At 36.3% G+C, this 26338-nt stretch overlaps 1 protein-coding gene across 1 annotated transcript in view; it reads left to right on the forward strand.

The window, feature by feature from the left end:
• The first annotated feature begins 2502 nt into the window (after positions 1–2502).
• The window catches only part of Alg7 (Alg7 dolichyl-phosphate N-acetylglucosaminephosphotransferase), a 73019-nt gene continuing 49183 nt past the window's right edge, over positions 2503–26338 (forward strand). Inside the window, exons 1-2 of the mRNA XM_090413220.1 lie at positions 2503–2812; positions 15222–15342. Coding sequence (XP_090269346.1) covers positions 2613–2812; positions 15222–15342 — 321 coding nt within the window. The 5' untranslated portion in view covers positions 2503–2612. The remainder of the gene's footprint in view (positions 2813–15221; positions 15343–26338) is intronic.

Raw genomic sequence — 26338 nt, forward strand, 5'->3', positions numbered from 1 at the left:
ATACCATGGATCGAAGATATTATTCTCCAAAGTTGCTCATAATTTCAAGCTTTGTAGTTCAGTATGTAACCTGTTCTAATGAGAACATATATATAATTAGATACTTCTCAAGAAAGTATAGCATGATCACTGTTACCAACTGATGGTGAAATAGTCATATTCTTAACGGAGACTCCTTCTGACGTTATAAATAAATCTAGGTTTAGAACCCAGAGTTCCTTCTTTCGCATGCTGCTTGAGTTGTTTCACAATTCAATAAATTGTTGTAATCGTCTTCCTTACTTTTTATATATAAATTAAGTGTATTTTCTTGGCCGATCTTCCTGTATGTGGAATGAAAAATCCGAGTTTCCAGGATCAAAAATCTGCTACCATAGTATATGATAGCATTAATTACATTTCTCTGAATCCAAGTTACTTGACCATAGCAGTCTAATTACTGCGTAACTTGTGGTAACTTCCACAACACTAGATTGCAGAAGAAAGGAAGAAAGAAAGTTATTCTATTCTAGTCGATGACTAAAGGAACTTTTCTAGTTGCTTTTTTTTTTTTTACCTATTTCCGAGTTAGTCGATGAGCTGCCTCTGATCTGAGTCATATCTAAAGAAGAGCTCGAAGACCCAACTGATTGCCCAGCATTGCTGAGGAAGTAGACCCAACCTTTCTCTCCAGTGAGGGAGAGGTTGGGTCTACTTATCTATTCCATGGTCACCCAGTCTATCTTGGGAGAGTGCACATGTGTGAATGAATGGAGGGCATTACAAACATCCATACTCGAGGCGGGATTCTAACCCTAAAAGATTGGAATGTTGCAGTGAAAATCAATAAAGGGGATAATAACAAAGATAAATAAAAAAATTAAATCAGCTAACGCCTTTTATTCCCTTATAGGGAGTAGGTAAGGGAATAAAAGGCATTAGCTGATTTAACGCCTTTATACCCTATATTTAGCTTTTGAAGACTGAGTGGGCAGTTTAACCTCCACCGATAGCCAATCAGAGATAGCTGGCCCATGTCTATCACTAATTATAGCAGCCACCGATGAAGAGGCTGGCAAACAAGTGACACTAGAGTACCGTTTGCATTCAGTAAAGTTATTGGTCCAGTTCATTCTTTTGCTTGCCATCTCTTGGTACCTAACCCTAAGAGCATATGTCACTGTCTGAAATAATGTGGGTACTACGGTCGATTTTCTTGAGTTTACGGGAGGAAAAAATCCGCTTGCCCATGCCAGAGATCGACTAAAGAAAGGCTTATAAAAAGTTCCTCCAGTTGTCTTCTAGACTTGAACTTAAGTCAAACTTCGAGCCACCAAGCACAGAGGACGCAAGCGCCACTTCCACTGAGCTACACAGGCCTTCCATAACAAAGATTGTTCTAATAATCGACGAACTTCTCCTTCCCCCCATCAATCGCATTTTCCTAGTAAGATATAATCAAAATCAAATCAGCTAATGCCTTTTATTCCCACATTGAAAGTAGACGAAGACGTTTTAGCAGTGTTTAAGAAAATCTGAAGCATGTGCAAAATGTCAAATACAATTGTGAGTGAGTAGAGTTCTGGAAGAAGAGTTGAATGGTAGAATAGCAACATCTGAAGGATTGTAATATGCATTAAACAGAGGATTTATGGAGGACCGTCATAACACATTAAACAACTAAGGCGATACCTATGAACGCAAATTTGGAGAGTGAAAAAACGATAAAATTATATATGAATCATAAAAACTACTCTTTTTTTTTTTACATGCAAAAATTACTATTTGTAGTGGGCATTAGATGGCATTGTATGTAGCTGGCGGATTACTGAGTGGCTGAAAGAGAGTTTTGTGCGGTAGAGTAGAATAACCGCTGTCAATGAGCCCATGGATACGTATAATAAGTATATGTCTTTTGAATTTAGGTCATGACAGTTGTCATAGATTTATGTATGAACTAAAACTCAGTGAGAAAACAAAATTAGTCGTCTGTCGCTGCATTGGTATCTGGCATAGAATAATGAAATATCGCTAACAGTTAATTCAAAATAATTATCAGACAGAATCTTGCGGTAAAGCCATAAGAAAAAACTTGAACCTAACACAAGACGATTTTGGCACAACGGGTTGGAAAGTAGTTAGAAACAAACAGAATATTACGTAAAATTTGTGAAGTTTAGGAACCAAAGTGCGAAGAAACTAGATCCAAAGGACGATCCTGAATAAAATAGTAAGATAATGTGACGAATCTGCAAACAAGAGGAACAAAGTGAAAACTGGCTAAGAGAATGACATACGATGGGATATTATTTAGAGAGCTGGTGAATTCTCTGCAAAGGCTCTATGTGTCTTGGTAGAAGAGAAGCAACGAAGTAAGCAAAGAAATTGATGATCTGCATCTAATTGTCATGAAACATGTGTACGCTGTTTTATGGGTAGGGGGGGGATGTTATAATTTATTTTGCAGATGGCGCTGTATGTGAAGGATGCAATAAATTCAAGTTGAGTGCTGTGGTTGTGGACGTATCAGTATGAACAAGAGAAGGGACTTAGAATATAGGAGTATTATGTAATAATAATTATAATAATGAAATAAATATTATCTTCAAAAATGAGACCAGTATATACGAAGAATGCTTTTTACTAGTAAAGACATTTTTTACTTTGGATCCAGTCATATCAATATGATTCTAGTCTTCACCCTTTTGATCAACACAATTCTCTCTTTAATAGGATTTTTAATTACATTTAGGGTGCTACCAAAGTTTAAAGAAATGTTTTTGAAAGCTCGCCTTTCTGGCAAGGATATGAGCAAACCTGTTAAGGAGGAAATGTGAGTTGTGCTTTATGTACGCTTCATTTGATTATGAAAAATCTTTCATTAAACATAGACGTCTATATAAAATTAGATGGGTGTGGAGTTGGAATAATCTTGTAGTGATTGTTTTATTGTAGTAATATAAAGAAAGATAAATCAAACTGATGAAAGAACGATTGTATTTCGTGCGTCAACATAGTAATCAGGATGCTTTGTTTCCGTAATATGCTTAAATTCTGATTTCCGTCGCCTTTAGTGCAATGCGGTTATATGCTCCTTATGTGTGTGTGTACATGTAATTAGGATATGGGTGAACGAAATTTCATTCCTGAGGCAGCAGAGGTAGGCTGGGCGCAAGTGGTATCGTTGCCAGTGTGCCTGCATTGAGAGAATTCAAAATGGGTTATATGATAGGTTGCCAGACTCATAATATACGAGTCTGGCAATAGTGGAAGTCTTGACATAATAATCCTTTGAAAATGATTGTGTATGCTTAATATAAATGTTTTAAGCAGTCAATATTGTTGCTTTATGAATATAAAATTGGAGTGCAAATGAAAAAAAATAAAGAGCAATAAGTTGGTTGAATTAACAAAGGCAATTGAGCCAAGAACCCTCCAGATAAAATTAGATTGCCACATTGATTCTGATAAAAATTGGTATAAGAGCCATTTCACTATTTTGTATATTTCAGATTATACCAAAATTCCTCAGTCTTGAGGCATCTTTATGTAATGAACAGTTTTACTCTTGTACTACTTCTTGGAAGCCCTACCAGTTCTGAGAATTAAATTAACTTGGTGTAAGGCATTGCCAGTACTTTCTCATAACACAGAGCAGATATTCTGTGTAATCTTGTTGCTGTATTTACATTGAGATTTTGTAAAATCTGATCACTTCCAATTCAGACTGCCTCTATTCTCATATCAGTACTCATCACATTAGTTTCTCTATTATATTCATTATAACAATGAACTTTGGCAAGGTGATCACTCAGTCATTTAACTTTTTCTATTTTTCCTGTTACTATCACCTTCCTGTGATCTGCATTCATTAAAAGTATCCACCCATAATCATATGTCTTTTTATTCAGGACATAGACAACAAATTTCTTTGAAATTTTGTTTAGCCTGTTCAGCTAATTTCTTCTTCTTGTAATCTGATTTTTCTTTCCATAAGTTAGTTATCCCTCTTGCTTATGTGTGTTACTGCCCATTTGCTTATTGTATTTCTCTTCACAGTATTGTTTACTGTTGGTATTTAAATTTGCACCTGAAAAAATGGTAATTGCAGTCAGTTCTCCCACTTCAAATTAGTAGGAAATCAAACTTCATATAGCAGATGCAGCAGTTCTTTTTTAGCTACTGCATTTTCAAGTCAGTAGTTCATCTCTAAAAAAGGACCAATTCTTTAGTTCCAATTCCATGGTTGTGATATATTACAATCAGTGGCGTGGCTGGGGGGGGGGGGTTCACCCTGGGCGGCACTTTGCATTTAAGAAATCTTGCCATACTGTCTATAGAACAGCAACTGAGCGATGCAATAGACTTCAACAATGTCATCAATTTTGCTAATGGAAAAGCAAGAAAAATAATATTTTAGAATGTTGAAATTAAATTTTAATTCAAAAATAAACATAGTGCTTTAATTTATTTCCCTGTATGTCATTTTGACTTTTTGTAGTATTTTTGGTGTGTATTGATAGGGGTGGTAAATTCAGGGACCGCCCCAGGCAGCAAAAGCTCTAGCTTCACCACTGGTTACAATACAGAACCTGGCAGGGGTCTGGATATTTGCCATCTCACTCGAGGTACACATGTTGAGTTCTTGTCACTTGCAACACTTTGAATAAAATCTTTGTATTTATCCTTGTATATTTTCATTGTTTATTATTCTTAAAGCAGTTTTAGATATTTAGATATATGATGATATTCAGCCTGTATGTGAATTAATGAATGTATAAAGATGAAAGACTATCACAAACATTCATCCATGTTCTATGTGGGATTGAACCTGCATCCTTTTGGTTGGAGAGCCGATTGTGCTAACTACTCAGCCAACCAGGCGGGCTTTAGAGATATAATAATTTATAACTAGTCAAGTCGATGTGAAATACCCTGTGTGCGTGCACGTTTAGTACACGCACTAAACATGTCATAAGAATTATAAAGACACCATCCCTGTTTTCTTGATTACTGACCAAAACAAAACTAAGTATAACAAAGGGTGCGGTGGGGGGGAGGGAAGCAAGAAATGCATTGCACACTAGTTATTGTGTAATACTGTCACTGGGAATGTATTTCAGAGTCACTAGCCTTCTGCGAAATACTATCATAGGCTATCTCTTGCAATAATAATAATCCTTCATTGATTTTTGTGCTTGCAGCACAGTTTGAAATCAACTTTGGCTGATATCTTTAAAATATGAACACTGATAGTAAGAAGAACCCCATGAAACAGTCAGGCAGACTACATCAGCTTATGGGACAGAAGAGTGCTGAATTGGTGAATTGCTTCACTCGTCCAGAAGTTCAGGGTATCCGCAGCTATTATTAGCATGTATCTTCATGCAGTCAGAAGATACAGGGATCTCTGTTGATCAGAAAACTCATTGTGGAAAATCCATACTTACCTTTATACAATAACTATCGTACCTCTCCTTAAATTCATTCACTGTCAGGGCATACTCATTCACCATTCTTCAAGCAAAAAATCTAGTCCACACATCCTTACTAACCAACCACAGTCTTGCACAACTTCCAGGGATGATCCCTAGCTCTTCTCCATTTATCACATGTTGAAAATTTTCCTTCATGTCAATCTTATAGAACCACTCTTTTCTGCCTGTCAACTAAATTCTTCAATCTATCCTCATAGGGAGCATTCCATAGACATGTCACCAGCTTTGTCACTTGTCTCTGGATCCTTTCCACAACATCCTGATCTCCCAGAAACCTAGGTAACCAAATCTATACAGCAAACAAGATTGTGGCTGAATCTTAGCCCCTTATGACCTTCCTGTCTTTATTTGTTAGTATGTTTTTCAACACCCAAGTAATCTTTTTGAGCTATTTTGCCTGCTTTTGCAATATGCCCTCTAAACTTCAAATCTGTTTACCATTACTCCCAGATCCCTAGCCTCATCAGTGTAATACATAGTATGCAATCTTTTCATCACAAAGTGAATGACTTTTGCATCATTAAATTGGCAACCGTTATTCTTTGCTCAATGCTTAATTTATTTAAATCATCCTGCAGTATATTTACTTCACATTTATTAACCATTCTCCTCCCCAGTTTGGCATCATCAGCAAGCAACTGAATATTTCCCCTTTAAATCATTCCCTATATCATTAATATACAAATTACAGTAGTGTCTCTAGTTCAGATCCTTGAGGCACTCCACTAGTCACCCTCATTCTCCTGGATTCCACTCTGCCATATACTGTTTTCTGGTGTCTGTCTGTCAACCATATCCCTCCCCAGTCCATGCTACCAGCTTGATATCCATTCCCATTTGCTGCAACTTATGTAATAGTTTTCCATGCAGTATTCTGTCAAATATCTTTGCAAAGCCATGCAACCCTTTGTAGAGTATCATATTCCTACCCTATTGGCTTGTAATTTGTTTCTGTTGTCTTAGAGCTACTTTTATCTAATGGAATTATTTTACCCTCTTTTCACTCCCTTATAACCTTGCCAGAGTTGAGACAGGTTAAAGAGCTTCATCAAAGGTACTGCCAATTCTCTTGCACATTCTCGTAGGACAGTGGCCAACATGCCATCCAGTTCCACTATTGTATTTGTATTGATTTTTGAATATGCAGAACAACTGCAGAATCTCCACCTGGATGATACACTTTTGCAGAGTGATCACTCAGCAAATTAGACTATTTCTTTTGTCACCTTCTTACAATCAGCATTAATTAAAAATCATCCTTCCATATTCATTCTTTTACTCATTACACAGCAAAAAAAAACCCTTGGATTTATTTTGGCCCACTTAGCTAATTTTCATAATCTGGTTTAGCCTTTCTTATAGTTCGCCCACCGATTAGAGATCCCTTGACACTTCTGTGCATGTCAGAAAAAGGAGAATCCATTCCGATAATAGGATAATCAATCTGTCTTCTGGGATGTGTTTGTTTATTATTACAGGTTGGAAAATTTAGCTTTTCTTTTACGAACATTATAGTTTTTAAAGTGTAACTATTTTGCTTGTATAACAGTTGGAAAAATGTACATAGAGTATTGACAAAATTAAAAAAGGTATAGCATAAAACAAAAATTTAACTAAGTTTATTTTTAAGAAAGTTTTCTATAAAATAAAATACAGAAAAACAGAAATTTTTTCAAATGAACTTAGATATTCTAAACATACAGTTGAGAGAACTGAGACACTTTAATGTCCTAAACCGGTTAATTATTTGACTTGTGACTCTTTTAACAAACCCATGCAAAAAAAAGTTGGAAAAAAATACCATTATCAAATCCTTTTAATCTTCAGAGTCATCTGAATCAATGTCCGAATCGCCATCACTTTCACTTAAACTGATCACCAAAGGGTTGCATAATTCTTGGATAATTCCGTCTCTGTCCCAATACATATTTTCCAATGAGGTGACATGAGAGCAATATTTTCCCCAGTTTTGAACTGTAATACTTTCAATCGCCTGTTCTGAAAGCTTAAAAAGTTTCGACATGTCAATATCTCCAGTTACGTTGCGATGGCGAATGAAACTTTTCACTTCTGCCCAAACATACTCAATAGCATTAATATTGCAATGATATGGTGGTAGCCTCAAAGCTAGAAATCCATGCTCTTTGAGCATCGTGTCAAATTTCAATAGTTTAGTTGTGGGCGAGTTTCTTTTGACCAAATTAAGCAATTCGATTTTTCGCATATCTGGGGAATGAGAAATGTTATTTGCCAAAAGCCAATCCATAAGAACTTGCTTCTCATTAGACCAATTTGGAACTTTGTTTAATTGAATAGAGTGATATGAAGCGTTATCAATTATAACAACAGCATTTTTAGGAAGGTTTGGAATCAGTTTTTCTTCTGCCCACTTTTTGAAGCTCGTGGAATTCATTTGCCCATGGTAATCTCCACTAGTTGAATTGGCTTTGTATAGTAAGTTTGAATTCTGTAAACCCATTTCTTCACCCACACACAAAATTATTATGCACTGCGAGGCATTTCCGGTTTGTAGCACTCCACATTCTTCTTTAGACTGACAACATTTTCCAGTTAAATTACTATCAATCCAAGTTTCATCTAGATACACAATCGGTTTTTTCTCCTCCCTGAAACGTCTTATTGTTCTCAAATACTGCGTTCTAGATAAAACAATGTCACTTCGCTCCATGATAAGTTTCCTTTTATTCTGGGAGTTTTTAAAACAAAATCCGATTTCATGAAGTATTTTCCTTAAAGTTTCTCTTTTCCAAGTAGAATTAATTTTTTCTTTAAGCACAGGAATCAATTTCGGAACAGTTGGCACTCTTTTCTTGACCACGTAAAATTCGTGAATAGTTCTTCTTATAACGTCTACATCAAAATCATTCAAAGCTACGGCTTCTATGGTTTTCTTTACTCTGGCGCTTTTTTTAGGAGATTTAAATTTTGGCTTACCTTCACCTTTTGATTCCATATGAATTCTTTTAACAGTCGACCCCGATATGCCCGCCATTGCACTTGCACGTTTTATGACTTGAGAAAGGGGAACAAGGAGACGATTCTTTTTCGCAGAATGTCAGCACATTATTCAATATTCTTTTGCAAGAGCTACTGAAACGTTTAGCAACAGAACTTGTTGACTGTACTGGATCCATCATACAAATTAATAATAAAAAAAAATGCAAAAAAGCGACAACAAAAATCAAGCTAGTACTAGTACGGTGACAGACAAGAAAGCACGTGATTTCGCATGTTGGCGACCAATTCGTACATCCTTCATTCGTACATTTCTTTCTCCCCTTCAGCATGAATTGACTATTCTTGGCAAAATGCCAAGGAGAGATCTACAAACGGTGGGCGAACTATACCATACTAATCGCCCTTCTTGCCTGCACTTTATATGTACTGATCAAGAGTATGCTGATAATCTTTTTCTTTATATTCTCTTCATGTTTTTTTTTTTTTTTTTTTTTTTTTTTTTTTTTTTTTTTTTTTTGAGCTCTTGCTTTATATTTCTACTCATCCACTTAATCCTCCTGACCTTGGGTATGCAGTCAGATACTGCTTCTTCCAAACAATCTCTGACCATGTTCCATTCACTACTGACATTCTTTCCTTGTAGCTTCTCAGGCTATGGCACTGCTCCAAGATGCCTCCTAAGTCTGTCATAATTACCAGCTTTACAGTTCAATATAAACCATATGCCCTTGACAGAGAGTTCCACATGTTGAGCAACTTCCTAGAGCAAGACTGCATAGTCACTTTTCAAGATACACTGTACTTCTAATCAGGGAAAGTGATCATGCAGTCTCGTATGGGTATATCTTTTGATGATATTACCAGATCTAGCATTCTCAAATCCCTGGTCCCCTCCATAACATGGTGTTTTGGGTAATTATCCCTTAGTAACTGTATAAATTTTCATTTTCATCTTGTTACGCATAAAAAGGGCAGGGATTCTTTGATGTGTACAAGGGGAAAGAAAAGTTGTTGGGCCATAAACAGTATTCCAGTTGAACAGTTTCCACTTCTGGAAATAGTTCTGTTTCCAACAGTGTAAAAAAAACATTGGGACAAGTGCACTGATTCACATAGAGTTTAGTTTGAAGGAGACTACAGTATGGTATTATAAACTTTAATAATTATTTTTTAAAAAAAACATAATTCCTGTTATTTTTGGGTACCCCTCATATATAGAAGTAGCCTAGTGTCAGGAAGATACTTCATGTGCACACTTTGCTTGTTTGCTTACACTTAGATAAAGGATTAAACAAGAGTATAATTTCTAGGCAAGTTTTTATGCCAGATGTCATCCTAAACAATAGTTGGGTTCATTTATGTGGACGTGGTTTCCATGGTTGGAGAGTAGACTGTTGGAAAGCTGTGGTATGGAGGAACAAATCATGGTGATAGATATACTCATTAAAACATATGGAAGTAATTGGATGTGGTGACTCTGTCAGAAGAACATTATGTACCAAAGCACTGCACAATGTTATGTCAAGTGTGATGACCTCAGTGTAGATATGCTTCCAGTTCATTTAAAAAAAAAAAAAAAATTTATGTGCTTCCCATTCATGAAAGGTTGTAAACCAAGTACATTAGTACCCTGAGTAGACTAAGATTTTGTATTAGCTTTATATATATTTTGCTTTTTTTATTATTTATATTTTACATAATCTGAAAATCTCCCTTTTTTTATTGATCCCATACATGAGAGATAAGTCTGGATAATAGGCCTACAAATAATATGAAAAAATCAAAAATATGATATGGTGGAAATAGTTATTCAAAATAACAACCATAAACTTGATAATGAAATTTCAGGCTAGAATAACAGTAGGATGGAAAGTGTGTTGAGGCTTAACTGCTGTGAAGAATTCATGTTGGAGGTTTAATGGAATATTATTAGCACTGAGAAAGGATTAAAACTAATTTTAATGCTTCCAATATTTCATCTCAGTCACAGAGACATCTTCAGGGATTAAAAAACTTTTTGTAACAACACACACAAATAGGCTACCTGCAAACGCCCATAGAGGGCACACCACCTAGATAGGACTTTAGGTGGTGTGCCCTCTATGGGCGTTTGTAGGCAGCCTAGGATGTAAAGAGGGATCTGTGATAATTAATGTCCTGAATTTTGGGAAGTTTTATGCAAATACAGTTGCATAAAACTTCCCAAAATTTGGAAAACATTAATTATCCCTTTTTACAAAAAGTGTTTTGTAATCCCTGAAAATGTCTCTTCTGTGACTGAGACTAAATATTGGAAGCATTAAAATTAGTTTTAATCCTTTCTCAGTGCTGATAATATTCCATTAAACCTCCAACATGAAGACGTAAAGTTTTTAACCATTATAGAGAGATATTTAAAAGCAGTTTACCAAACTGCCTAAAAAGATCTACAACCAGTGTGTACTCCCAACAATGACCTATGGTAGTGAAACCTGAAGTCTGACTAGAAAAACACCTAGAGAAACTGAAAACAACACAAAGAAACATGGAAAGAGCCATTTTGAGAATAACCCAGTTAGATACAAAACATATATAATTGGATAAGGAAGTAAACAAAGGTAACGGACATCACCTTAGTAATTAAAGGCAACGAATGGTGATAGGCAGGATATAGAATGTGACAATAGATGGACAAAGAGACTAACAGAGTGGAACCAAGAACTGGTTATTAGAAACAAGGTAAACCAGTGGTAAGATGGAATAATGAGATAAGATGTTATGGACATTTATGGTGGAGAGATGCCCAAGACTGGCTAATATGGAAGAAGCATGGAGAGGCATTCGTCCAGCAGTGGACTGACAAAAGCTGCTGATGATGACACAAGAGATAAAAGGGCCTATATACACATCAGTTCTGTGTATGAGATGCAGGTGAGGACTCAGATAGTTTATTGACATTTTTTTGTCAAGTTGTAGGTTCTTGTTTGTTGCAGATGACAGAGGTGGATGAAATAAAAGAAGAGGAGGAGAAGCAGGTTTGGTGTGTTTGTATTTGCACAGTAATAGAATGCTTGGCAGCTGCTACTCTTGTATTAACATTCAACAGAAAGTGGAGGAATGATAGTTGCCAGTTCAGCAGAGCAATTACTATTGAAGTACCTGTAGAATAGACACAGTGCTGAAATGTGTCTGTGAGATAGAGGTTGGAGTGAATATGTAAGAGAAGGATCATCTGTGAGCCTGTCCAGAGGAGACTCTGGACAGCATCAAGGATTTTTAGGGAAGTTTAGGTACACCATCCCAAATACATGAGTGGTACTCTAAGCGTAAATGGATTTGGGATTTATATATAATAAAGAGTTGTTTGGGTGTAAAATAGTATATTGAATGCCTAGTTTTTTGGATGCTAATGAGGTAAATGTTAGTCCCAGCAGAGAGATCTGATTTTGTCTGGTGATTTGTGTATTACTCAGAGTAAGGGTAGGTGAGATCTCTTTTGCGAGAGAAAAGGTAAGACTGTGTTATAGTGGCATTGAATTGACAAGATTGTCATCACCCTGCTGAAGGATAGTATGTAGATCAGTGTTTAAGGCACTAGTTGATGATCTTGTCACTGGGATGTCAGAGTATCACATGGTTTTATTGGATGAGTAGAGAGTACTTTTGTCTGCAAATCTGTGGAAAGGATTAGTGGAGATTGAGAGTAGGTCATTTATGTACAGGAGAAAGGGAGCAGGTGATATGACTGAGCCTTGAAGACTCCTGCATTGATGGTGATGCTTAAAGAGAGGAAACCATCTATTGTGACTTATACTCCCTATGAGTAAAGCTGGCTACCCAATTAAAGAAGGTGGCTGGGAGATTAAAACATAGCAATTTGTTTAGCAGGCTTCAATACTGGACAGTCAAAAGCTCTAGAAATGTCAAGAGCAACAGTGCAAGTTTCTTTGAACCTTTCTGTGGCACATTTGCAGTGGTAAGCTAAGATGTCAGTTGTGGATCTTGTATGGCAAGATTCATACTGGTGGTTGCTGATTAATTGGTTGCTCTAAGTAATGGAGAAGTTGGCTACTGATGATTTTTTCCATTATTTTGGAGAGGACAGAGGTGATGGCAGTTTTTTGGTAGTGTGACCATAGATTTCTGTTCCTTTGTTTTTTGTAATAGGTGGGATGTGAAATTGCATCCACACACATTGTGATAAGTGCTAGCTATGTATAATAGATTGTAGAGATGTTGCAGAACAGGTGTTAGGTCTGGAACCAGTGTTTGTGAACAGTTGGAAAGATGTCATCAAGAACAGAAGACTTTTTGGTGTCCAAGTTATTTAGTAGTTTTTTTTATGCTTTTTTTTTGTCGAAAAACTACAGGAGGCATACGGTGTATGGATTCTAGTATGGTAAGAGGCAAATTCCCTTGGTCATCTATGCAGGAGTTGGAGGAAAATAGTGATGCCAGGAGGTCAGTTTTATCTTTGGGTAAATTAACAGTGGTACCATCAGGATGAGAGCATGAGGTGGAAATGCAGGTGAGTAGAAGTTGTGTCCAACTGCCTTAGCATGGGACCAGAAAGCATGGCTTCCATTTTGGCAGGAGGAAAGTTTTTTCTGCTGTTGGGCTTTATAAAATTTGATTTGGATCTGCTGATGACTGTTTTGCATTTGTTATACACTTTGGTATAGGCAGAGTATAAAGCTAGAGTTCTTGATGCAAGCCACATGCAATAAGCGGAAGTTTTTTTTATCTTCAACTGCTTTGATACATTTTCAGTGGAACTAGAGCTTAGAAAGAGGATGAAGATTTGGGGGTAGGATGAGGGGATAAAGGCCTTCATGCCTGTGACTCGTTCAGAGCAGGTGTTAGAGTGTCAGATAAGCACTAGTCAGAGCAAGAAAAGGAGGAGTAGAAATCCTGGAGATCATCCCATTTGGCACCTTTGTACTGCCAGAAGATGAGGGATCAGGAGTGTGGTTTAGGAAGGACATTCTGTAAGAGAGGAGACTTGTACAGGATTGTGGTCTGAGTTGCTGAGAGAGGAGATGTGAGCTCTACTGTGTCTAGAATGTGAACTGGTCAAAAAGAGATCCAGAGTGACAAGATTTATCAGGAATTTGAGTAGATAGAAGTATGATTTGTGTTAGGTCATTACTTATAGCAGACTTCCTTGTCCAGTTTGGTCAGCAGCGTTGGGAGCCAGTTGGAATTGTGGACGTTGAGGTTGTCTAGTAAGATGAGCTCACTATTTTGATAGATGGATTGCAGATGGTTGAGTTTCAGGGAAAGGAATGTGAAGAGGTCTGAATAGTTATTACTGGTTCATAACTGGTAATGCAACAAATGAATGTTACTAAATGGGGGGGGGGGCAAGGAAACTTTGAGCCAGAGAAGGTAGACAGTAGTGGATGTAACTACAAAAACTCACTTCACACTACCCCTTTTTAACATCCATGGCATTAACATCAACATAAATGATATTGCAAGTGAGTGAACATCATTTAAGTTGGTGTTAATGCCATGGATGTTAAAAAAGGGGTGGTGTGAAGTGAGTTTTAGTTGAGGGATTCTGACTTGGTTTGTATATTGTGATAGGTTGTGATGTGTCTTTTTTTTGTTGAGATTAGTTTATGGGGGAAATTCATTTTTATTGCAGTGTCACTATCATTTTTCTCAAAATTCTTCATAAGTTTGATCATGGTTAGATGGAAGGCTATAGTGGGGACATGTAGTGAGAGGAGACTTTTGGACATGGCATCCATACAGAGAGAGAGACCAGTCTTTGTCTTAATGTGCCATCGACAGTGCCTCCCACATATCACTACTCAGACTGCCTCTCTTTCAGGCATGACATGGACAAAGTACATGGTAGATCAAACATAGACCTGCCATGTACATGTTTTTTCATGTCACTTCAGTGTGGTCTCATATTGGCAGTGATATTCGTACCTGAAGACAGGCTCAAATATCCATGCCCTTGATGGGATTTCAGTCTGCAGTCTGTTGGTTGGAGAATGAATATGCTAATTACTCAGCCTATCAAACTTCTTATTTTAGTGTCTAAAAAAATGAGCACTGAGAATTATATTAATATTCTGAACAATTCTGAGTTGCCTATGCTCTGATAGTTTTATGGGAAGATCTAATTGAATGTCAATATTATAATGCACCATATCATTCTACGAAGGTGACACGATTTGAGGAAATGGTAGTGCATATTTTTGAGTTCTAATTTCTATCTGAAGGCCAGACCAACATGGCCAATTTTACTGCATGAGCAAAAAATGCCTCTCTTCAGGGCTTGACAAATATGCTCACCCATCACAAGCCGATTTTGCTAGCTGGTAAGTAGCTGTAGACCCAACAAATTTCTCCAACCACAGTACATCACTATTGACCTTTTTCTGGAACTCCTGTTGACTTATTGAGATATATCATTAAAAATAGGATTGGATGATGGAGAAAAATTTTGGGAAAGTAAATTTTTTATATGGTGAGCAAAGTTTTGCATGATTTGTCAAGCTGTGTCTGCTTATTTATTACTTAGTGAAAAAGTCTGACCACGAGAATGGTATGTATAATTGTTCACCAAAGTTGGGTGAACGGTGTATTGAGATGGTGAAAATAAAACATTTGTCAGTCAGTTATTTTCACAGTAATAAACTGTGTGTTTGTAAACATATTTTTACTCAAGTATATTTAGATATAAATATAAGAATTAAAAATTACTGAATTTTATTTCGTTTGGTTATAAATCTTGTTTTTTTATAAATTTATTATTTTTTTATATAGTCCTGAAGCAACAGGAGTAATAGCTGGTTCAGTCTTTCTTATTGTTATGTTTCTCTTTATCCCGGTGCCTTTTATTCAGTATTGGACAACTAATTCTGCTGAAAGATTTCCACATGATGAAGTAAGTAAAGATTTTTTGGGTATAATTTAACATAACAGATACTGAATGTTTAAACTCCTCAATGTTGTCAGCATTACAGCACATTCTAGTAATGGACAGTAGTGTCAGTCAAACTGCAGCAGTGGGTAGTAGTGATGGAAATATAATCAGTTTTCTTCTTGGCACTTCTGGCCTTTCCTGGCACAAAGGCATCACATCTATAGACTCCTCAGCTTCCATAAAACCTAAGTGCCCTTTATGTTAAAAAAACGTTTAATTTTCTTGACCATAAAGCTCTGGAATGACTTTTAATGGGATTATATTGATCACGTGCATATAATAAACAACTATGTTATACCAACTAGTTTCACCAACTAAGGCTGTTGGCATCTTCAGGGTACATAACTGATGTAAGGCACTAAAAAGTAAAAAACTGTTACAAACTATAATCAACCGATTCCAATTATATTAGACAAAGAACAGAGCGCGTACAATACATGCATAGAGCTTGCATGATCTCACTTGTTGTTATTTAGGAACGTTCTATAGTTGGCACTGCAATTCAATTCTGGTGAGTTGAGAGATCTAATAAGGGTCTTCCAGATCACGGCAAGATTAGTCCTTGGTTCCTGTAAAGGTTTTGTATACAGCGGGCAACTGCTGTGGCATCTTTAAAAAAGAGGCCACAGCAGTTTTTACAAATTATGTGAAACTTTGTCCCACAAGACATTACTTCTCTGTTTCGTCATTGTTTAACATCAAACTTTTTCATATGGAATAAAACCATATATCAGTAATTGACTGGCCTTGCAATGGGTAGCCCCCTTCTCTCCATCTTGTGCTGATCTCTTTATGGAGGATTTTGAAAGTAAAATCTTATCTCAAATAGACCCTAAACCCACAGTATGGTGGAGATACGTGGACGATATCTTTATTATTTAGAACCACACAAAAAAGGACCTGTTAGACTTTCTTAACAAGATCAACTCTTTACACTACACAATCAAATTCACTCTAGAAGTTGAAAAAGATAACCAATTATCATTTCTGGACACTTGAATTAAGAAACTTACAAATGGTGGTATCAACCTCTCAGTTTACCGCAAACCTACCAATAGAGGACGTTATTTATATTTCACTTCTTCCCACCACATTTCTCAGAAACTTACTATTGTACACATGCTGAAGAACTGTGCCTCTCTCCTTACAACAGATCAATAAGACCTCTAGGAAGAACTATCCTTGACATCTACCAACCTTACTATGAATGGATTCCCTCAAAGACTCGTCCACAAGATACTTTTCTCTGAATCCCGACAAAGACAACGAGATGATATATGTTATATTTCTGCCATCATCATTCCTTACTTAGGGACAGTTTCCAATAAGATTGCAAGACTCCTTAGACCACATAAAATAAGAGTGGCCTTTAAACCGACAGAAACGATTAGGCAATTCTTAAGCTCTCCAAAAGATAGCCATCCTTTCTTCAAATATGCTGGAGTTTACAACATACCCTGCGGCTTGAATTACATTGGCCAAACTTCAAGGAGCCTTGAAATTAGGCAAAAAGAACACATTGGTGATGTCAATAATAATAGAGAAGAAAAATTGGGGTTAGCTTTTCATTTCTCAAGAACGAACCATATCATAAAGTGGGATAGAAGCATAATTCCTTACATAGAGGAGGACTTCCACTCCCGAATTTTTAAAGAGGCCACAGCAGTTGCCTACTGTATACAAAACTTTAAGAGAAACCAAGGACTAATCTTGCTCATGATCTGGAAGACTCTTATTAGATCTCTCAACTCACCAGAACTGAATTACAGTGCCAACTATAGAAGGTTCCTAAATAACAACAAGTGAGATCATGGATGCTCTGTACATGTATTGTATGTGCTCTGTTCCTTGTCTAATATAATTGGAATCGGTTGATTATAGTTTGTAACAGTTTTTTACTTTTTAGTGCCTTACATCAGTTATGTACCCTGAAGATGCCAACAGCCTTAGTTGGTGAAACTAGTTGGTATAACATAGTTGTTTATTATATGCACTTGATCAATATAATCCCATTAAAAGTCATTCTAAGTGCCCTTTTTCCACTCTAGAAACTACTTCTCATCTGCACCACTACTAATACTATATAAAATCTCAAATGTTGGAATACCGTTTCCACCCCTGGAGTAGTGCGCAACCCCCCCCCCCCCCGAAAAAAAATGCTTGATTTTATCAGATGATGCCAATCCTATTAACTGATAATTTTTCCTTCACAATTTCATCCCAATCACTCTGATATTCTTTGTTTGCCTGGTGCTTCTTCCATAGATTTTTTTCATAGGCAGTGTTCTGGTGAACTGTCTGCCATCATTCATCACTACTGACAGTAAGAAAATGATGAGCTTGAGTTCACCATACTGAACCAACTATTCAAGAAAAAAATCAAAAACAATAACTTATATATGATGATCTTGCAAGGTGGAATTCCTTAGAATGAGGCTCCTTAGTTTATTGGTACATATGAAGCTTTAAAAATTCATGTTTAGACAAACTGAGACACATTTGTATAAGTACAATATAAAAAAACTACATTACTTTTGGGATGACCTGATAGTAGACAATTTCTATAATACATGCTTTGTCTCATTATAGTGTTGTATGTGTGTGTCCCCACCTAAATGCTTTATATAATCTGGAATGGACATTATATATCTCCCTATCTGGATGATAAGGATGCATCTAATAATTTGGCTACTCAGTATATATGTTATTAGTAAGATATACTGTATATAACTAGTGTGAACTATAGCCCTATAGTAAGAACTGTGAAGAATTATTAATGCGAACTCTTATTATATCTTACATTGTATGTATTTTAATATCTGTATGCTAATTTGTCTCCTCACCTACGAAAAGTTTTGTTAATACTATACACGAGCTAAGGATTTTTTTTTAATTCTTTCTATTTATTTATTTTGTTTATTTTTTATATATTCAGAAATCCTCCTCTAGAGACCAAACATGGACCACTTTCAAGCCACTTCAGGCCTAGCATGATAGTGGTCTCATACTGGGTGATGAACTTTATCTAGTATGTATCTATGTACATACATATATCTATGCATGAATGTATGTTTTCAGTAGTAAGTTTTTATTTAACAAAGATTTTCTGTGCTTCAGAATGCGTAGTTATTGCCATATAGTCACATTATAAACTGAATGCATCATCTGGACTAATTTTGTCCATTACAGGGCATTTCTGATTAATGTCTGTTGGCTGTTTGGAATTATGGTTTAACTTAAGGCTACAAGGCCAATCTTGTCTGTATTGTCCAGTTTATATTTCATCTTTCCTATAGGAAATTTTTCAATGTCAAATTCCTGATATTGTTGTTCCTTCAAGGGATGTTTGGGATACTATGATAGTACTATATGAAAAGCTGATGTTATTAATAACTTACTTCTTATTATCAAAAATAGTCCTTTAAATTAGTCTGTTATTAGTTAGGATTCCAATGTTATTAGATTTTATATTTTGTCTTCTAAAGCACTTCTAACTATATCAATCAACCTAGATCTTCCTCTCACTTTTCCCATTCTGTTTAAGTAATTACACCACTTCAGATTTGCCCGACTGTTTATTCTCCTAATTTTTCTCATAACTCTCATATCTGTGATCTCTAGTCTTTGATCAACCTGTCTTTTATACAACCAGTTTGGTGTTTTAAATCATTTCCTTTTTATTCCATATAAAAATATGGAATAAACTTGTAGATACTCGCCAGTATTTACAAGTTGCCCGTACCTTATAGGAGACATACCTGCTGTTGACAGCTTCCATATACTCGCCTCCTATTGGTCCATTTTGATAAGGTTTCACTGGCCTGACAGCTGTTTCAAACGGGTTGGTTTTCATCAGAGAACAGGCAGAAACCTTAAGAGACAAAAACTCTCAGTGCTAAAGAAATTGAAACATCGGAGAGGTGTTTTTTTTGTAAGCAAATTCTTGGTTGGTGCGTATAAGTATTTACTAAAATAAAGAGCCAAAAGACTTCACTTCGGTGATGCAAATTTATAAAAATGAAGTGGATATTAAATCCAGCATTATTTCAAAGCCAAATACAGAAACTATAAACATTTTGTATAAAATTTGACCAGAGAGCTTACGGGAATATACTTGCCAGTATTTACGAGTTGCCCTAGCCAGACCTTATAGGAGACATCTAACATATAAGCGTAGGTGTTGATGGTTAAAAATAGTTTCTTTGAGTTTTTAAGTTTTAAGGTTATTAAGTTTTCAACAGTATTAATGACACCAAACAATTTAATCAAGAGATGTTTTATTAACTGCTGAATTTCAAATCAGCATCATCAGAGAGCACAACACACTTGTACATGTGACAGTGAGTAAGTAAAACAATAAAATTGCGGTGTACAAAAGATCTAAAGTCCTATTCATGGCACCCTCTAATGTTGGGGGGGAAAAATCATTACAGCTATGTGGGAGTTGCTCTTAGGATGACAGTCTCCCAAATTTTTGGCAAATTAATGCAACCATACTTGTTCAGGTTAGGAGAATTCTTCAAAGCCATTGCTGATTCAAAAAATAATCTTTCAGATCTGTAACAACTCCTAAATAGCACATTCGTTTTCTTCCATGTAATCCTGTGTGAAGGAGTGTCCAGAGCATGGTCTGCCAGTCCTGACTTGCCATAGTAATAGTAGTGAATGTACTTTTTATGTTTCCAGGTGGATGTTAACTGATCTTCCTGTTTGTCCATAGTAGGCCAAGTCACAGTCACAGGAAACTTCATACACTCCTCTGTGCTAAAGGGTGAAGTTTATCCTTAGGCGAGCGGATCAGAGTTGCTAGTTTTACATGCAGTTTGAAAGTGGTGTGAAGGCCATGTTTCATTAGTACTTTGGCTATCTTTTCTGATGTACCTCTGTCATAGGGAATAGAGGTGTTCCTGTGTATTAGGGGAGGGAGGAGTAATGGGGCTGTGTAGTATTTTATCTATTTTGTAGGGGTTGTAGCCATTGGCTAAGAATGTATGGCATGGCACAGCTTCTGTGGTCAGAGCTGTATCGTTAGAACAAATGGCTCTGACTCTGTGTGTGTGTGTTTTTAAAATGCCATACTGTTGGACTAGATGATGATGTGATTGTTTATGTAAGTATCTTCCTGTGGGTGTTGGCTTTCTGTAAATGGAAAAAGATAGTGATCCATCTGAAAGGCAGGTGACTAATGTGTGAAGAAATGGTAAAACAGTTATTAGATTCTTTTTCTACTGTGAAGTGGATTTTGGGGCGTTGACTGTTTAGGTAGGTGACAAATGCATCCAAAGTGTCTTGTCTGTGTTTGTCATTTGGCCCCACATTATCTACATCATCTACACATTACCTCATCTACACAGCGTAACCAAACTAGTGGCTTGTATGTAGCTGTGGTAAGTACTTTGTTTTCAAAGTGTTCCATGTAAAAGTTTGCTAAAGGGGGGGGGGGACCCATAGCAATACCATTAATCTGTTTGTAGATTTTTCCTCCCCATGTAAAGTAACCTGCATACATAGTAAATTTGAATAATTCAAAAATATCAGGGGGAAATTTAGACTTAATCAGATCTAGTGTCTATAAGTGGTACATTATTAAATAAAGAGGTGACATCAAAACTGACCATTATGTCTGAAGTTTTTAGGATACAATTTTTAACTAGTGTTTTGAAATGGACTGAATTTTTTTACAAAAGTAGAGGAGTTGCCAGTAAGCAACTTGGCTAAATGTTGGGCCAGTTTATACATAGGAATATCTATGCTATCGACTATGGGGCGTGGGGAGTTATTAAGTTTGTGGATTTTTGGTAATCCATTAATACGCAGTGGTTTAACATGAATTGGTTTTATTTTTTTGATGATTTCTTTGGGCCAGAAGTAACTTATTTTAGTAATTTTCGGACTTTTTTTCTTTGAGACACAGAGGGATCTCGATCTATAATTTGGTACGTGGAACCGTCATATAGGAGATCTTGCATTTTTTTGTTATAATCTTCTTGACACATGATGACTGCAGCATTTCCTTTATCAGCTTTTGTAATGATAATCTTATATAACTTTCTTAAGGGAGTTATTTCATTACGTGGCATATTGCATTTTGGTGGTTTAGCTTTGTTTAGAATATTTGTTATATCTAAGCGCACATTATTGGCCATTGCCGGCAGAAGATCGTAGATGCCCCGTTCTACTTTGATCATGATTTCTAATTTTGGAAATTGTTGAGGTGTGACAGCAAAATTGTGTCCTAGTCTGAGAGCGTTCTTGGCTTCTTCAGTGAGTATTTCTGACAATAGATTTACGACCACTTGGTCTCGCTGAAGTTGCGGTCAGAACTTCGTATGTTGGTGCTGTCTAGGAGTTCATATTTTTTTTAGGTGTTTGCTTTTAACTTTTGTAAATTCTTTTTTTGCTGCAATTTCGGAGATGCAATGTAGGACAGTCCACATTTCAGGATTTAAGACGTTGATTAGCTCTTCTTGTAGAGTGGCAATAGAGCTGTTTAACTTACTAAGCTCTATGCGGGTAGCGGCGATTTGTTCTCGTAGAAACACTAAACTTGCCTGTCGATAAATACGATGTGCCTTTGCCGATTGTAACTTTTCTTTAAATTTGAAAAAAGCTGGAATGATATCACTGTCACGGCATCGTTTAAGGAAGGCCAACCTGTTCAATTTTCTGGGCAGTTTCAACTTGCCGAACCATCATGCTTTGTATATAATATCTTCTCCGTGCAGAATCATCAATCTAACAGATAAACTTAGGTATTGACAGTTATTCATGACTTAAGTTTTTAACGGTATTAACAACACCAAACAATTTAATCAAAAGGTATTTTATTAATTGCTTATATTTCGCTGAATTTCATATCAGCATCATCAGAGCTCAACACACTTGTACACGTAACAGTTAGTAAGTAAAACAATAAAATTGCAGTGTACAAAAAAATCTAAAGTCCTATTCATGGTGCCCTCTAATATTGGGGGGAGGAGGGAATCATTACAGCTATGTGGGAGTTGCTTTTAGGATGACAGTCTCCCAAATTTTTGGCAAATTAATGCAGCCATACTTGTTCAGATTAGGAGAATTCTTCAAAGCCATTGCTGATTCAAAAAATAATCTTTCAGATCTGTAACAACTCCTAAATAGCACATTCGTTTTCTTCCATCTAATCCTGTATGTAGGAGTGTTCAAAGCGTGGTCTGCCAGTCCTGACTTGCCATAGTAATAGTAGTGAATGTATTTTTTATGTTCTTCTAGGCAGATGTTAACTGATCTTCCTGTTTGTCCATAGTAGGCCAAGTCACAGGGAACTTCATACACTCCTCTGTGCTAAAGGGTGAAGTTTATCCTTAGGTGAGCGTTCAGAGTTGCTAGTTTTACATGCGGTTTGAAAGTGTTGTGAAGGCCATGTTTCATCAGTACTTTGACTATCTTTTCTGATGTACCTCTGACATAGAGAATAGAAATGGTCATGTTGTGTTCCTGTGTATTAGAGGAGGGAGGAATAATGGGGATGTGTAGTATTTTATCTATTTTGTAGAGGTTGTAGCCTTTAGCTAAGAACATATGGTGCAGATAATTGAGTTTTGTGGTCAGAGCTGTATTGTTAGAACAATTGGCTCTGTGTGTGTGAGTGTTTATAAAATGCCATACTGTTGGACTGGATGATGATGCGATTGTTTAACGTAACCTGAACAAGTATGGTTGCATTAATTTACCAAACATTTGGGAAACTGTCATCCTAAGAACGACTCCCACATAGCTGTAATAAATTTTTTTTTTCCAAACAATTAGAGGGTGCCATGAATAGGACTTTGGATCTTTTGTACACTGCAATTTTATTGTTTTACTTACTCACTGTCACGTGTACAAGTGTGTTGTGCTCTGATGCTAATTTAAAATTCAGTGAAATATAAGCAGTTAATAAAACATCTTTTGATTAAATGGTTTGGTGTTGTTAATACTGTTAAAAACTTAGCCAGTGAAACCTTATCAAAATGGACCGAGAGAAGGCAAATATATGGATGCTGTAGGCCAACTTGCAGGAACAGGAACTATATATACCTGGAACTGAGAGGGGAAGGGGTTCACCTTTATTGGGGAGGATAAGGATAGTTAAACTTATTAATATCAATAAGTAACAGACTTTTGGATTCTAAACCCATTCCTCAAGTGCAACCTCTTCATACCGTAGTTAACTTATCAAAAAGGCTTCCTAAAACAGCTATCAAAACAGCTCCCTAAGTTTTGGTCACACTTTTGCCATTGCACGTCGTCAAGTTCTGGCCCTAGACCTAATGTTCAACATTGAATTTGGTATCCAGTGGTGAGCTATAAAGGGCTCGTGCGAGCCCTTTGTTAAATTTTTCTCAAATTTGTGAGCCCCTTGTTGTTTAATAATCTTGTAGAACTAGAAAATATCACCACAGAATGTATACATGCTACTATAATTGCTACTTTAAATTCATATGGATTTTCTGATAACTATTTAAAAAATTATCTCATTGCATTTTGTTTTAATGGAGCTAGCATAATGTTAGGAAACAAATCAGGTGTTGCAATCAAACTTCTACAAAGATTTCCCAACATTGTGAGATGGCATTGTGTAGCTCATCGTTTACAGTTAGCATTAGACGATTCGATAAAAAAAATTAAAGAAATAAATCATTTTGAAATATTTATGGATAAATTATATGCTTTTTATCATCAATCACGAAAAAATCAACGAGAATTAAATATGATTGCAAAAGGCCTTGGTATCAAAATTTTAAAGATCGGCTGTGTGTTTGGACCACGATAGGCAGCTTGCAGTTTACGAACAGCTCTTGCTGTGTGGAGAAATTACCCAGCTTTATGCAAGTATTTTGCATCAAACGATTAATATAAGCTTTTTAAACCAAATTCTCAATTTGGAATTTTTAAGAGATCTTGCATTAATGATTGATATCCTACAGGAATTATCATATCTGTCAGAAGCTCTACAAAGCTGCAATATAAGTATTATAAGGACTAAGTTAGCCTGTTTTCTTTCTTTTTTTTTTTTTTTTTGCTCGACGATGCGAGCCCTTTTAAAATCTCCATTGCTCACCACTGGTGGTATCCATAACTTAAGTTCTGAGATAGTTAATAGCATCAGGCTTGATATTGCCAGTTCACTTTATAGATTTTTTGCCCCCCCCCCCCATAAAGAAATCTATCTCCCTGCCAGCTCAATGCCCTCAGTAAACTATGTAAAGAAGCATAGTTATCGCTTGGTCTGACAAGGGAAGTGGTTACATTATCCCCACTTCCAGTGAATATGGTAAGATCATGGATATCATCATAGAGACTGCTCCACCTACAGACCTTTAGATTATGATCCCACTAAATCTCAAATCAAGAAATTGAATAGCCTACTCAAAAAAAGTTTCTCCCTGTCTCCTGACATCACAAAAAAAACTCAACTCCCATCCCCAGATATGACTTGCCTAAGATGCATAAACTCAGTTCCCCCCCCCCCAGACCTATAGTAGATACTACTGATTCTCCTGCTATAAATTATCCAAACATTTAAAAAAACTCTTGCTTCCCCCCCCCCCCTTCTTTACTGGTCATACTACATCATACATAAAAAATTCTGCCTGTTTTAAAAGCTCCATTGAAAATATAATTGTTAATGATACTTGATATCCTAGTAAGCTTTGACATCATCTCATTGTTCTCAGACATTCCCTTAAATGACACCTCATTGCTTTAAAAAAAAAAAGTTTTTCCCCCGTGATATCATTGACCTCTTTTCCTTTGCTATAAATTCTGGTCATTTCTCTTGGAAGAATAAAATTTATAAGCAGATAGAGGATACCTCTATGGGGTCTCACCTCCCTTTGCCAATTTTTATGGAAGATTTTGAAAGACAAGCTCTTGACTCATCCCATCTCAAACCTTTTATCTGGTTAAGATATATAAATGTCTTTTTTTATATGGTCTCATGGCCCAGACACATTAGACACTTCTCTTTCACCTCAGTAGTCTTCACTCTATAATCCAGTTTACAATGGAAAAGGAAACTAATAATAGTCTGGCCTTTCTAGACATCTTGGTCATCTGCCTACCTAATGATAACCTGTCCTTTTCAGTATGTAGGAAACCCACTCACATGAGCAGATTACATTCACAAACTTTCCCATACCCTCCCCTTCTCAGCAATGTGCTGTCATAAAAACACTAACCCGTAGAGATTATAACCTTTGTTCCAATGATACTTCTCCAGCAACAGAATGCAATCATATACACCACACTTTTCTAATAGCCACATTTCCCATAATATCAAAAAAAAACAATCATTGCCCCAATCCACGACCTTCTCTTCAGAAAGATTTTAGCAATGATATCACCATCCCCTATATCTGAGGCATCAGAAAAAAATATCCAGAATCTTAATGAAATACAATGTTTCCACCACTTAAAACTAGCTACCCTTATCCACTCCACTAAAGACAGACTCCCTCCTCTCTCAGTTCTGATGTATATATAGAGTTTCTTGTTCCTGCAAGTTGGCTTACTTTGGACAGACAGGAAGACCAGCTACCACCATCCAAATGGAAGAACATACAAAATACATTGTATGTTCTTCCATTTGGATGGAAGATGATTTTGTATGTATTCCATTGAATACATACAAAATACAATTCATTCTGTGAGCTGTATTCAAAGAATACAGCTCACAGAATGAATTGCAAAAAGGCCATCATGCTCCATCACAGTAAATTTAGAAGAGAAAGACTGTTTTTAGAATCTGCTGCTCTTAAAAATCAGCCTAATTTGAATAAATACAGTTGCATAAAACTTCCCAAAATATGTGAAACACTAATACTTTGAGATCTCAGTTTACATCTTAGACCACCAGCAGGTGTCTATAGAGAGTGCACCATTTAGGACTGTAATCTTCTGTTCACATGTTTCAGTTAGTTTTGTACTGCCTTTGTGT

The sequence above is a fragment of the Typopeltis vanoorti genome, chromosome 23 (assembly GCF_054136105.1).
Source record: "Typopeltis vanoorti isolate ZY-2024b chromosome 23, IOZ_Tvanoo_1.0, whole genome shotgun sequence".
Lineage (NCBI taxonomy): Eukaryota > Metazoa > Arthropoda > Arachnida > Uropygi > Thelyphonidae > Typopeltis > Typopeltis vanoorti.